Below are 14,329 nucleotides of genomic sequence, written 5' to 3'. Positions count from 1 at the left end.
TCGTGATTGAGCAGGTTGATATACAGGTGTAGGGTGGGACCTCCATACCTCAGTTTCAGACCTCAATCACTGCTGCCAGCGCCCGTATTCGGGATATTTGAGCTTCTTTTTTGTACAGTGGGAGGAAGTGGAGACGCGTTTTGTATACAGTCAATGATGTGATGACATTTTTTATCAGCCAGGTCAGCCATCCCCATCCAATTTCACATAGTAATTTGATCCATTGTTGTTAGAAATGCATTGATTACAGCCACTTAAATAACTTACAACAAAGGCTTTTTTTCAGAACTTTAACTTTGATTCTTGTTGATTTAAGAATTGCAGACTTCACCTTTTTAAAGTAGTCCCTAAAACAGTATTCACACGTGGGCTTTCCATGCCCCCATGTAGTATGATTAATGTACCTAGTGCTAAATAGGCAAATACATTGTTCCAGCAAACAGCAGCATCTTCAAGGAAGCTTAAGTGTTCTGTTCTTGTAGAGGCACAATAGCACTTAATACCTCCATTATCTGTCCTCTTTGGTCCCTTATCCTGATTGCTGTCTTGATACCCTCACAGATCCGATAACCACTGTGTCAAACTAGATTTTGTTTTCTGTATTGTGTTTTTCAGAGCTTCTTAGAGATTAGATCTGTTCCTGGTTGTAGGCTGAGCCTTGAGTTTTCACTTCCGAGAGCAAAATCTGCACAGTCACAGTCACTTGTAATAACTTTGCACGTTTTGTTTATGTGAATTGGATTGCAGCTCTTTTAAGCATGCTCTGCTATGCTGTGCAGTTTGGGGCTCTATCTCGATAAAGCTGTAGGCCTTTCTATAATGACCTATGGCTTAGGCTTTTGAATACATGCCCATGACAAATAGATTAGATAGACTCACAGAAATAGCAGTAATGATCTTGTTTTTCAGGGAGTTAAAGGATTATCTAATAGTATTACTGAAAAAATCTGTGTAAGCATCAGCCTGTACTCGCTGCCTCACGTCTCTCGATTTACTCATTCCTGGCAGATGTTCAATGACTGCTGTTAGAGTCATATTTTATAGGGGGTTTGTCTCCATATTTTCTCTGTGAAAAGCAACTCAGGATTCCTGTGTCAACATGACATTGAAATATAGTGAAATAAGTAAGGAGAGACATCGAGTGGAAGATGTACGCAACGAGAGAAGGAGTGGAGATCGTTTAATCCTCCTGCCCAGTACCCCTTGCCAAATTTATTTTTGGAAGGTCAACACTTTGTCAGGATATTTCCTATGTTATATGTGCAGAAAGCGGATTATCAATATCAGATTTGCTAATATTACAAACCCGTCAGAAAACCGCTCATATGTCTTACGTAGTCGTCACCCTGCTCCTCCTCATCATCACCCCTCTCTCCTTCTCTCTTTCTCTGTCCCCATCTTTTTCAATAATTCTCTCTCTGGCTCATGTAGAAAGCACTTCTAGTGTTCTCCCGTTCTGTGTTTCAACTCACGTGTTCTCTTGTTTTCCCTCCGTATCATCTCCCACTCAACATTATCTCTTGCACTGGCCACATGTAGGGAGGATATAATGACAGTTCATCTCTGCTGAACCACCCTGCCACCTTTGGGACAAGCCTCTTTTCCTGGGCCAATGTGCTCTGCCCCGTGCCAAAGCCCACTCACACACTGCTGGGGGCTGATGTCTGAAATGTAATGGAATAAACAATGAGCTTTTGCCAGATGTAGGAAATAATTCACACATTTGTGTACAGGGAAAGGTGAGCTTGTGTCCGTGTGTGTATGTGTGCATGGTTTGAATTGGTATTCAAACGCGCCGCTCATCTGAGCTGTCTGGCCGACGGTGTAGCACGGGCAACTGTGCAAGAGCAGTGCTGCTGCACCCGTACCCACCTGCTGACCTGCTTGTCACTTTGTTTCCTATGAGACCAGTCTGCTACCTCTGCTATTATTAGACTTCAGATATTAAAAAAAAATATCACTGGCAGCACAGTCCTATGGACAGACAACCTACTGTGGAGTGTACTGCAACCTTCCCTTTTAGACTGTTAGACAGTAACAATACAGACTGTTCTTTTAGGAATAAGAATAGTGCCTCTAGTCTAATCCTGACTGTCCATTTATTCACCGCAACCTGAATTAAATGACTCTACTTAGAGCACCCAGTAAGGACAGTAGTTAATGAAGTTCTCACAAAACTTAAGATTATCTATGCTACTCTAACTATTCACCATCAGCATAGTTAAAATACATTTCATTAAGACATCTGTTGTGTTTTGAGCAATGGCAGAGAAGGTAGAAATTCTTTTGTTTTTATATTTCTGCAATCTGCTCTTTAGTTTGTGTGATTTGTTTCTGACTTTCATACGAATGTTTACACCAGGCTTGGTCAGTGCTCAATATACTACTGTGACTGAAGTAGTTAAATACAAGCTGTCATTCATATATATATTCATGCATCCCCTAATTTCATCATCACATACAGGCCTGGCCTCCAGGAAAAAACGGTTAGTTTAATCTATCTAATCTTGTGTTGTTTATACTATACAATCATTTATTGCTCTTTGTTGAATAATACAGAAGACAAAGAGCTTAAAAAAGAATCTCATATTGAATCGCAATCGCAATATTTTTTTAAAAAATCGCAATTAGATTATTTTCAAAAATCGTTCAGCCCTACGCATGCATATCACTCCGCTCAAGTAGCAGAAGTAGCACTGCTTCTGTGTCTCAAGTGACCTTGTTATTTGTACACGCTGTGACAATACAAATCACAACGTGTAAATAGGGACATGTTGGCATTATTTTGTCACTTATTGGGAGCAGTAGGCTAGATGGAGCCGGTTACCTCCAGGATCTGTGCTAAGCTAGGCTACTTGTGGGGCCGTCGGACAGAATTACAACACACACGGAGATGAGAAGGGTATGTATGGACTTGTCTAACTCTGGGGGTTACGGTGAATAAGATAAAGTCCCAATAAGTCTGCGTGTTCCTTTAATGTACTGTTAACGCTAATGTGTGCCTGCCAAAAGTAAACTTGCCTATTAACAGCTGCCGATCAATTATAAAATGGGAGATATTTTGATCTCTCTGGCTGAATTCTGCAGGATATTCTCTTACTACTTACTACTACTTATTTATTTTATTAAAACCTATATGCATTTAAGTGTAATTTGCTGTATATAAACACATCTTAGTGTAGATTCCAAATACCTCAAATGACATATTAGGTTGGCCTGACATGTAAAGAAACACATGGTAGCACTGTGTATTGTAAAAATACTGTAAAATCTACAGGATGCTGAGATAGTCTGAAGGGTAACACTTTACTTGAAGGTATCTACATAAGAGTGACATGACACTGTCATGACACATGAACCCTAACCCTAACACTAACCCTAACCATAACTTGTCATGACAAAAACCAAATGACACTTACTAAAAGAAGCGTTATGTTATAAACGTTTATGACTTGTTTATAATGTTTATGACATGTTCATGACAGTGTCATGTCTGAAGTCCATCCCAGCATGCACTCAATGAGAGGCGGTGAAACAGTCTGGATAGATTTCCAATCCATCAGGGTCAACATATTCTCAATCCTGCTTGGCAATTTAGAGTCACAAATCCATTTTCATGTGTGCCCCTGGAGGCAAGCCACCCACCCACCCACCGGGAGAACATGCAGACTTAATGTACAAAGAGCTTTCCATGAACTCTCTTTTGTGAGAGGATAGTGCTAACTACCAAGCTGCTGCCAGTGCAACATGTGGTTGGTTGCTGGTATTCCCTGCCATACTTTTACATAATTGTAATGCCTTAATTACATGACAAATGCTCATTCAATTTCATGAAAATTACCATTAGGTACCATAGAAGTACTGTGACGTTTACCATTGCAAGACTTTCAAACCTGGAAAGCTTGGAAAAGCTCTCATTTTCTCACCCATTTTTCACTTGGCTAGCAAAGTTACCGCTGAACAAATTAAATCACATCAGAAGGGAAATAAGAAAGCATGAAATATTGTTAATTGGATGAGCCCACCTGATGATGGCACATGACTGTGAAAAGTCAAATTGTCGCCAGTTTTTGTTTCTCCTTTTTTTTTTTTTGTCAGGCTTGTTGACCATCCATACACTTTACAAGCCAATGTATAAATGCATTACAAGCAGCACTAATGCGGATTATGAGAGCCTGTTCTTCTTAAATGGGCTTGATTGCACTCCACACATCACTCTAGTGAAGTATCACAGAGTCATAAGAGGTTGTTATTTTGTTTTAACCGCTGCTTCCTTTACATTAGCAGACCAGTAGGAAAACATGAGGGTAGGGAAGTCGTAACATTTCCCCTTCATTCCCAATTCTGCCTTGCCCTTGAGCAAGGCACGTATCCCACTTCCTGGCACAGTGGAGAGGAAACCTAAGCCTAATCATAACACCCATTGTAGTGCTGTGGAATACTGACATAATCAAATATTTATGTGTTACACTGTTTATTTACTATTTTGATAATCAATCGGTTTGAGTAATTTTTTTTGCCATAGGTAGGATTGCGAAGATCCAGGACTTAGCCAAAAAATGTGAAGATCGACAACTTCTCAGTCCCTCCCCCCTTTCCGCTAAAGCCCAAAACGGTCTTCTAAGCCCCTCCCCCCACGAGGGAGAATGAATGCCCCCGGCCCTGATTGGTGCATCTGAACAGGGAGCGGTGGATTTTTGAAAATGTCACTACAGGCTGGACGTGGTGCCAGAGGAGCTGGATTTCTTTCTTTTTTTATTACCTGCTTCATGTAGTTCTACTGGAACATAGGGTCAGTTTCAGCAAATATGACAGAAAGTTAGTTTTATAAGGCTTACCTACTGCACCTTTTAAATGTGAACATTTTCTAGTTTCTTGACTCTATGACAGTAAACTGAATATCTTTGAACTGTGGACAAAAGAAGACATTTGAGGACTCCATCTTGGACTTTGGGAAACACTGATCGACATTGTTCACCATTTTCTGACATTTTATAGATCAAACAACTAATCGATTAATCGAGAAAATAATCAACAGTGAAAATAATCGTTAGTTGCAGCTCTAATATTGACTATAGTGTTTGTGGTTTCCCTGCAGCATTTAATCTAAATTAGGGGTGTTTGAGAAAACAGTATTGTAGATACAATAGGTAGCAGGTAGACTGATTAACAAATTAGCATGGAGTGCACTGACAATTATCTAGAGGGCAAACTAGAATTAGAAAATCTGCTGTCAGCCAGTTAAATTGCAATTTAATTCAATTGCAATTGCTTTTTAGGGGAGTTTGGTATGGTGTCTTTTATTACTTGTTTGCAACAGTTTCATTTTGTGGCAGTGAGTCTTTGGTCTTTTTTTATCAGCACATGGCTGATATGTCATTATAGCTGACAATTTGTTGAGCTACAGCAATACATCTAATGTTGATGGTTTAGAGTGAAACAAACCAGGACTAGCGATGATACATGTACACTATACACAAACACAATTACAAAGTTATGACATATGCAATGTACAGCATGGCTACTGCTTCAAAACATACTATCAAAGTATCAAATATAGAGATTTTACAACTTTACAGTAAATGTGTTTTGCAAATTAATATGAATGACATCATTGATCTGTGTACATCTTGTACAGAGCTCTGTCTGCGTGACTGCAGGATTATCTGAAACACAACTTTTTTAAATTGAGATCTAATATTGTATTTTGCACCTTCCAGGTATGGATGTTTAAAAAAAAAAATATGAATGTGAAGCACCGGTGCTTGTAATCCAGTCAGTTCACTTGAATAAATACAGATCCAAAACATCTGCTGTTGCAGAAATGTCCCCCCACCATCATACACACACTCCAACTGGGATTTTGCATGCAGAAAAATCAAAGAGAGTCAATACGGTAAAATGCATCATCTAGCCTTGTTTGTTCAGCCAGCCGAATATAGCTGGTATATGGACATTTTAAGAAACGCGTACTGTAGTTTTCCACACAGTTTTTAGAAAAACTGTATGTACTTGTAAGAGCCTTTTAAACTGTAAGTGCTTTCTCAAACTGATAGGCCCAAGAGTAAAGCTGGGTGTCGGAGTGAAAATTACCTGCAACTTCCCAGACCTCAAAACCCAGCAAACCTTAAATCAACAGTTATTCAAACATATGGTGGAATCCTTTTAATTAAATTCAGCCAAGTAATTTTCATCAACCAATAAGTGTCACCGGCGACAGAATGGCTTTGTGAATGCTAATAGGAGCGTTCGGAGACAGGTTTTTCATTCTCTTTGTCTGCAGCAACATCTCATCATAAGGCACTGGTGCCAACAAGTTCCTCTTTTATGCTGGCATCAGAAGAAATTCCTGTCAAAGTCAGAAAAGTGTAGCATCTCCAGAGGACCGCAGCAGAAAGATGAATGTGTTTTCATGCGTATGCTGCCAGGCTAGGACAATAATGGTGCTGAATGAGATTCTATTTATTTTAAACATATCAGCTACTTAACCTGTTGATAAACCGTAAAACGATCAGCTGGCACTTAATCCATTGTCGTGTGTGTGCACACTCATACTGGGGTAAGTTTGCATTTGTATATTGCAGTCCTCGATTTGTGTTTGCGGCACACACCAGCACAGTGGTTTTTGTAACAAAGATAAAGGTCAGTGGGCAGTTTCTCACACATATTGAGCTGTATGCTATAGAGCTAATTAACAAGGGCTGTTATGGAGTTCACAAGCTTCTCTGACATCTTAATTAGATCTTAATGACATTTTAGTTGGAATGGCTGAACTGAGTACCCTGAGATGAGGCAGAACCAGTGCTGATATACTGAAGGAAACAGGAAAGTGACTGACGCTAGAGACAAGTGCAAGCAGGAAAGGAGAGAAGGACGGATAGTTGAGGAGATGGAGAGAGGAATACATGGAAATGAGGAGACATTGGAGGACATTTGTGGTCTACCAGTATGTACCCACCAGTCATATAGTATGTATGACTTGTGTGAGATACCATGTTAAAAATAGGATTTGATTAACACTGATGCACTTTTCATTATGTTGTTCTCTTTCTAAAGTCTTTTCATTCCATCTTCCCTCTTTTGCTGTCTTTCAGTGGAATATGGGACTGTATGTTGCCCAGTAATTACTCTGCCAATGTCCCAGTAGCATCACATGTCTCTTATGGGCCTCTTAATCGGATTCTTAGCATTTATTACCATGAAATTTCAGCGTACTCAATCTGGAAATAACTAGATGTGCACTGCACTGCCAATGGAGTGAACAACGATAATGGTATTTCTGGCAGATAGATGGCTGATTAGATACAATCATGTTCTGTAGTGCTGTGTTTTGCATTGTAGATGATTCTGCATGATCTGCAGTGGATTGCAGGGAATAGCCTCTCTATTTTTCTGGTGGGCAGGCTGTGTATTTTTAGCTGAAAGGTTGATGTATGTTTATGCAACTCCAAACAAAGTCAGTGGACTGCGATGAAAGAACAATGGACTGCAGTGAATTAGCAAACTAGTGCACAGGTCCGCAGACCTCAAACTACCCGTGTGATTGTATCATTTTTAGTAACCAACAATTTCCTTTCTGCTAACGGATGCATACACATGTGTGCGCAGTACAAAGAGACACATACCGACAACATCAAAAAACCTTGAAGGGATAGGGTAATTGATTCAAATCTTCGAAGGCAAATATTTATTTAGCAGATGAGTTGCTCTGTCTGTTTTCCTGGGCTCAGCTGGCCTGCACTGCCCTTCACTTGAGAGCAGCCATTAGAGGAGAAGGGACAAGGAAAATAAAGAGAGAGAGAGAGAGAGAGAGAGAGAGGGGGAGAGAGAGAGAGAGAGAGAGAGAGAGAAATAACAGAAAACTAGGGGAACGATGATGAGGAGCCCGGAGAGAGTGAAAACCAGAGATTACATCAGAGAAAAATAAGGGAGGAAAGGCTAAATAGAAACTTTGTCTGAAGCCCATTGTGAGGGGCAGAGTGAGGAATAAACACAGAGAGTGGATGTGGGTTGAAAGATTGGGCAGCAGGAGACACATTACTGAGAGTCTGTTGGTTGCTGCAGATGCTGTTCTGTGTGCAGCCATGTCTGTTTATCACTTTCCTCTTCTCCCCAAGTCCTTGGTCTTATCTCTATTCTACCCCTTCTGTCTAGCCTAAATCTGTCAGGATACAGCCACAAATACCTGGCAACAACCACCCCTACAATGCCTTAAGCTTTTATTCATTTGCTCTTCCTCCCTGTTACTCTCAGCCTTTATTCATTTTACTTAGCCTTTATGGGTTTACTTAGCATTTTATTCGCCCATAAAGGGCAATAAAAGAAAGAGTTTATTTTTCTGTAGTGTGATCGGCAATTCATTTTATCAGATCTGGGTCCACAGATGTCTGTGCAATTTGGTAGTTTTCCTCTCAATAAGGCCATGATTTTTTATTTTTTTACTACAGGCGCAAAGTAGAACATGAGGCCCACGTGGTCTGTGCAATGCTCTCGCAATTTACTTGTGGAATAAAGCATCTAGGCTGAATAGTTTAGTTTATTCTAATGTTGCAAAAACTGTTGCTGAGGCTGTTTCTCCTTCTCAGGCAGATGTGCTGTAAATCCAGGCCAGAGATATACAAGCCAAGGCCCCTACAAACTCTAATCTGCTTATGTGTACCAGTCCTAGCCCTCCTCTCCTCTCCGACTGCTTCTTCCTTTTGTGGAGCCTCATTTCTGCGGCCAGGCTGACTGATGACCTATTAACCCTCGTCTGGCAGGGCTTTAACTACCAGATGGCTTGTGCCGCACTCAGGCCTTTGGCTGGCGGTCATGAGGAGCAAAAGAATAGCAGTGTGTCATTCTGATAAGCTGTGAGTCAGTCACTGACTGACAGCGCTGTCAGATACTATATAGTGTACTCTATCTGTAGCAAGTGGATAGGGATTGATCTTATTCAGCTCTCTCATAATCACCCTGTGCCTGGCATGCCTTTTATTGATCGCTATGGTAACGAACAACTGGATGTGCATTATGGTCTGTGGCAGCACTGATTATTGTGTGTGTGTGTGTGTGTGTGTGTGTGTGTGTGTGTGTGTGTGTGTGTGTGTGTGTGTGTGTGTGTGTGTGTGTGTGTGTGTGTGTGTGTGTGTGTGTGTGTGTGTGTGTGTGTGTGTGTGTGTGTGTGTGTGTGTGTGTGTGTGTGTGTGTGCGCGTGCGTACATTCCAGGTTCACGGAGGCCGATACCATTGTGATGGGGGACGTGACATATGGGGCTTGTTGCGTGGACGACTTCACCGCCCGAGCCCTGGGAGCTGATTTCATGGTGCACTATGGTCACAGTTGTCTCAGTGAGTCTTTTTACCTTTGTGTGTGCACGTTTGTCTGTCTCTCCGTCACTCTGCATGCTCGACTATACCACACAGAGGAACGTGAAGTGGGCGAGCCTCAAGGACTCCCACCTACTGAGAGTGGGCTGCATGAAGAAGAAGTCAGAGACAGACCGACAGACCAAGCTATTGATCAACGGAAAAACGTAACTAGTTAGTGCAGCCCGCCCAGCTCTAGTATAGAGGCATATTAGACCTTTGGAGCCTGGACATCACATTTACCCAGCAGATCAATGGGGAACATGCATTAGTGGTGTCCTTTTGAAAACCTCAAGCAGTTCTTGAGGACCTTCACGCTCGCCCCCGCTGTCTGTCTCTTGCAGAACATAGGAGGAAATGCTAAATCAATAGTTTTGATACATCGCTGCCAGAACAAGCTCACCTCTCCCAAATACCAGAAATGACCATCAGAATTTTAATACACTGAAACGCTTTCTCTGTGTTGGTTTGGGCGTGTTTGTTTGTTTGTGTGTGTGTGTGCGTGTGTGTGTGCGTGCACTTATATAATTTGATGATCGTGGAAGATTTATGTGATTGCATGCGTGTATGTTTACAAAAGAGATAAGATGTGTGCACATTCACATTTGCACTCAGAATAACCTAAAGATAAAGGCAGCCAAGATCAATTTGTTGTATGTTGTGAAGTTAGATCAGATATTAATTGATGGAGGAGATTCTCGAAAAATCTGTGTGTAAGGGTGTCAGTGCGCATGTGTTCCTGACCTTCATCACTCAATCATGAGGACATCATCTGCACTGTTGCCCAAGATGTCAGATACCTGTGGGAGATTAAAGGCAGTGTTCTGACTGACTCATAGAGAATGTTATGGCAATTTTGTAATCCCACTCTGACGACGAGGAACGAGACCAAAAGTCTTGGTAACACTTTACAATAAGGGTACATTAATTAGCATTACTTTATGCATTAATAATCATTAATTAACAGTTAATTACAGTTAAATAAGGTGTCTAATAAACATTTATAAACAATATTCATGTTTGTTCATGTATTAGTTAATACCTTAACTAATTGTTAATTACAGTTAATTAAGGTGTGCATTTTACCATTAGTTGATGCGGTAATAAACTGTTTTTATTGTGTATTTACGGGTTATGGTTGTCCACATACTTTTGTCCACTATATTTGTCCATTCTCCAACGTATGACTTACTTTTGGTATAGGGTGAGATCAGTGAAAACACTCCATAGTCTCCATGCAGAGGTTTGCTTGTTCCTTTGTCTTCATGTCGACATTAACTTAAAGCCCAACCTATATAAATGATTGTGCATGCTACATATATAAGCCGTATAACCCGTCCGGACATGTACCTAACACTAGATCTGTTTAGCCATGGATAGCCATGCGCTGAAACAAGCTGTAAAACCTTTTTTATTCCTTACCGCTCCATCCAGCTCTCTGTATTTCCTCTTCACCGATGATGCAGAGGAACATCTGTACCAATCGTTGACTGCAGTGTTTCTAGCTCCACCTTTTAGTATCGGATCAGTGTGCTACAGTAGGTACATCAAAACAGAGGGGTAACGATACAACAGGATGGAATGGAGCGGTTTAGTTGGTAACATCCACAACTTTTGACAATGGAAATGCAAAAATAACCATTCTAATGTGTAGCGAACTTAACTGAACTGAACCGGACTCCTTGGTGGAAACAAGGCTTTAGTTTATGCAATCAGGCCAATATTTGTTTAATCAAAGTTTACACTGTACTAGATTCAGCATGATCAAACACTAGGGAAGTTTAACATGATTACATGTGTATGATCAAAGGTAATTTCATTCAATGGTTACATTATACAGGATTCAACATGATCAAACACAATTTCCCTTACAAGAACCTGTCTCTCCTGCACCGCTTTCATTTCCTCTGCGTTATTTGCTTTTGTGAACACTGTCGCCATCTCATCTTTTGTCATCATAACGCACCTCCGTCTAGTGCAGGGCAATATGGGCTACATCATAAAACCATGTTCTTGTATGTTTTTAAGTTATAATATTTGCTGATATAAAGGATGGGGAATTTATTTAACGTTATTCATGTTTGAACAACATTTTTGTCAAGTCTGAACCAAAAACACCAAGATAAGAAGGAAGTGAGAGTGTGTTGGCAAGAGAGAGAAGAAGCAAATATACGAAATTAGACTTCGAAGACTTGCTCAGATGCCGGCAGGTCCTCACTATTTTGGTGGCATGACTCATTTTAGAAGAGCTTTGCAAAGCAAAACAAAACTTACCCAAGGCGCCAACTTTAGTTTCAGCTAGTGTTATTGAAGTGGACCAGCATGACGCGTGGGTTTAAATAACAGGCCAAATAATTATGGGACTCAAGTCTTTTTTTTTCACCCACAGAACACCGCCATTACGACTGCCCTCTATGTTTTCCCAAGGGCCATCTCAGGCTTACGACAAATGTCTAAGGTTGTACTGCCACAAATTGGTCATAGATCACTTCAGGCACCAAATGATTGCTGTATTATTTATAAAGTTGTCCACAAGCACCTGATAGTACATATTGATTTTTAAACAAGCTATTTGTAAATAAGCCAGTATACCATTATGTCAAACCTTTTGTTAGTTCCACTTGCTATAAATGTGCATGCGTATTTGTTTACCATAAGCTGCTGTGCTGAGTGACCTTATTGCTAGAACACATAGATGAATAAAACCACTGATGGGGCATGGGAGTCCTGTCCATCTCATTGACTGTGTCTCTAATTGCAGCGTCTAAGTGCTCTCAGGCTACCATGCTAATGTGAACACAGATCGATGTCCCTTTTCTTTGCCCTTTACGTTTTGGGAGAGCCTATAAACAAGAATCAGACCGCTGTTAGTTTCAGTCTGGATTTTTACTCAACTCCTCCAGTCCTTTTTAGTCTCATGATATATTTAACTCATTGGTTTCTCACTCAACCTGTGCCCTGCAGCCAAGCCCACCTTTTCTAAATCTTTATCCATCTCCTTCCCTTCCGTCTCTGCTGAGATGTGAGCCCATTCATCACTTCTCTTGCCAGTTAATTGACAATCCCCCCCCCCCCCTCCCCACCCCCCCCCTACACACAAACACACACTCTCTCTCAGAGTATCTTATTCCTTTTTCCTTTCCTCTCTTCCATGCTCTATCTTTTGGAATTTATACAGTACATTATTATACTGTCTACCCCTACCTCCAAATTAGATTTCCAGCTATTGTTTTCCAGCCTCCTTTCTTTGGAATTTCCCATTCCTCGCTCCTGGTCTCGCTCCCATCTGCCTTCAATCCTTTGTAAAGAAGTGTATCTCACACATCTTCCGTCTCTCCTTGTCCCCCAATCTCTATTCACTCTTTTTTTTTTTTTCTGCCTTCTTGCCGTTCTTTGCTCCACTGTGTCTCTCTCGATGTTGCTTTAATCTAGGCCATCAAGTAAGCTGCACTCGCTCATAAAACATTTGCACCATAATGGGCCATTTGCTTAATCATAACAAAAAAAGTCCCCTTGTTACTGATCTCCAAATTAAATTTAACACAAGAGGAAGAATAATTATGATGATCAACGCAAACGATAATTTTCCTTTCTTATCCGAGCCCTTTCCCCCCCATTTACTTGGACTCTCGCCTTCTTTTTTCAGCATCTAACTCCCCATATCTCTAAATACCTCTCTTAGGCCCGGGCTCGTCGTAAATGGCCTGTAAAATGAATGGCATTAATAGTAATTGCATGTGTCCCTCTCCTTCCCTAAATAATTGAGGTTTTTGCATCAGTTCCTGCGTGTGCTGAAGATTCCTGCTGTATGAGTTTCAGTTCCATCACACGGACGCCTACTGAGATCTATATATGTGCATGTACTGTGTTCCCGTATCGCTGAACATGTGCTGTGTGTTACTGTTTGAGCCACCATCAATAGTGTATACACTGCAGGCTTACCTGACATAACAGAGTGAATTATTCATCTGTCTTTCTTTTGTTTTTGTCTTCCTGCAGTCCCCATAGACTCCACGGCAGGTATTAAGATGCTCTATGTGTTTGTGGATATCCAGATGGACAATGCACACTTCCTGGACACGGTCAAGTTCAACTTCCCCCCTGGACAATCTCTGGCACTCGTCAGCACTATTCAGTTCGTTGCAGCACTGCAGGTGATTAAGCACTGGGTCTGTGTGATTGTGTGTATATGCGGGTGAGTCGGAGGCGGGCCGAGGTAGAGTTATTCTGTATCTTTACCTGAATGATCCTTGTGTGCATTTTCTGTTTTACCCAAGTATTTTTGTATGTACAGTATAGGAACACACACACATGCATGCATACTTCTGTGCATTTGTACAGTATACTTTATCCGGTTCCTGGCTTTTATGAACAAGCTCACACTCCACACTTAAGCTCAGTTCAAGTGTGGGTTTGTCAAATCCGACAGCAGTTATTTTGGATTTGAAAGGTGGAATGAACTAGGAAGGCCTCTCGGTTCAGCGTCGTGCTCAGCTCTGCTCTTTATGTAAGCAGTGGCAGCAGCTTTTTTTTTTTCCAGACTGCCTCTCTATAATGCATTTAGCTACTTTCATTTGCTATGTTGTTCCAACACCACTTTGGGCCTTAACTAATGTAACCACTGTTATTTTTACACCACACTCTGCCCATGTGGGTCATATTTTATGTTGGGGTGTTTGAGTGCATCCCATGTGTAGGCTATATGTGTATACATATGTCTCTGTGTTTGTAGTTGTGTATTGTATGCATGTCTGCCTCCATCTCACTCACATCTTATAGTGTGTAGGCTTGTTGGGGGTCACACAGTATGGGCGGGAGTTCACCCATATTCCCTGCCTTAAATTAGCCTTAAGTTGTTCAATTTATCTCTCCACCTCCAAGCACACTAACTCTTTCTTTTGTTGATGTAATTCTTTGCTCTCTTATCTTCTTACTTTGCTTAAATGAAGGTAGGTGTTTGGAACGGTTTGATTTCTTACTT

The 14,329-nt window shown here is 41.0% G+C and overlaps 1 protein-coding gene across 4 annotated transcripts in view; it reads left to right on the top strand.

Annotated features, from left to right (window-relative positions):
• The window catches only part of dph1 (diphthamide biosynthesis 1), an 89,436-nt gene that overhangs the window by 38,420 nt on the left and 36,687 nt on the right, over window positions 1-14,329 (top strand). For all 4 annotated transcript variants that reach the window (XR_005641838.1, XM_039824410.1, XM_039824418.1 and 1 more), the window contains exons 4-5: window positions 9,209-9,330; window positions 13,348-13,502. Coding sequence is in view for 3 of the 4 variants with exons in the window: in XM_039824410.1 (XP_039680344.1) it covers window positions 9,209-9,330; window positions 13,348-13,502 (277 nt within the window). In the remaining variant the exon portion in view is untranslated. The remainder of the gene's footprint in view (window positions 1-9,208; window positions 9,331-13,347; window positions 13,503-14,329) is intronic.

This window comes from Perca fluviatilis, chromosome 2, assembly GCF_010015445.1.
Source record: "Perca fluviatilis chromosome 2, GENO_Pfluv_1.0, whole genome shotgun sequence".
NCBI classification, from domain to species: Eukaryota; Metazoa; Chordata; class Actinopteri; order Perciformes; family Percidae; genus Perca; species Perca fluviatilis.
This window is presented reverse-complemented; position numbering and strand designations above follow the sequence as displayed.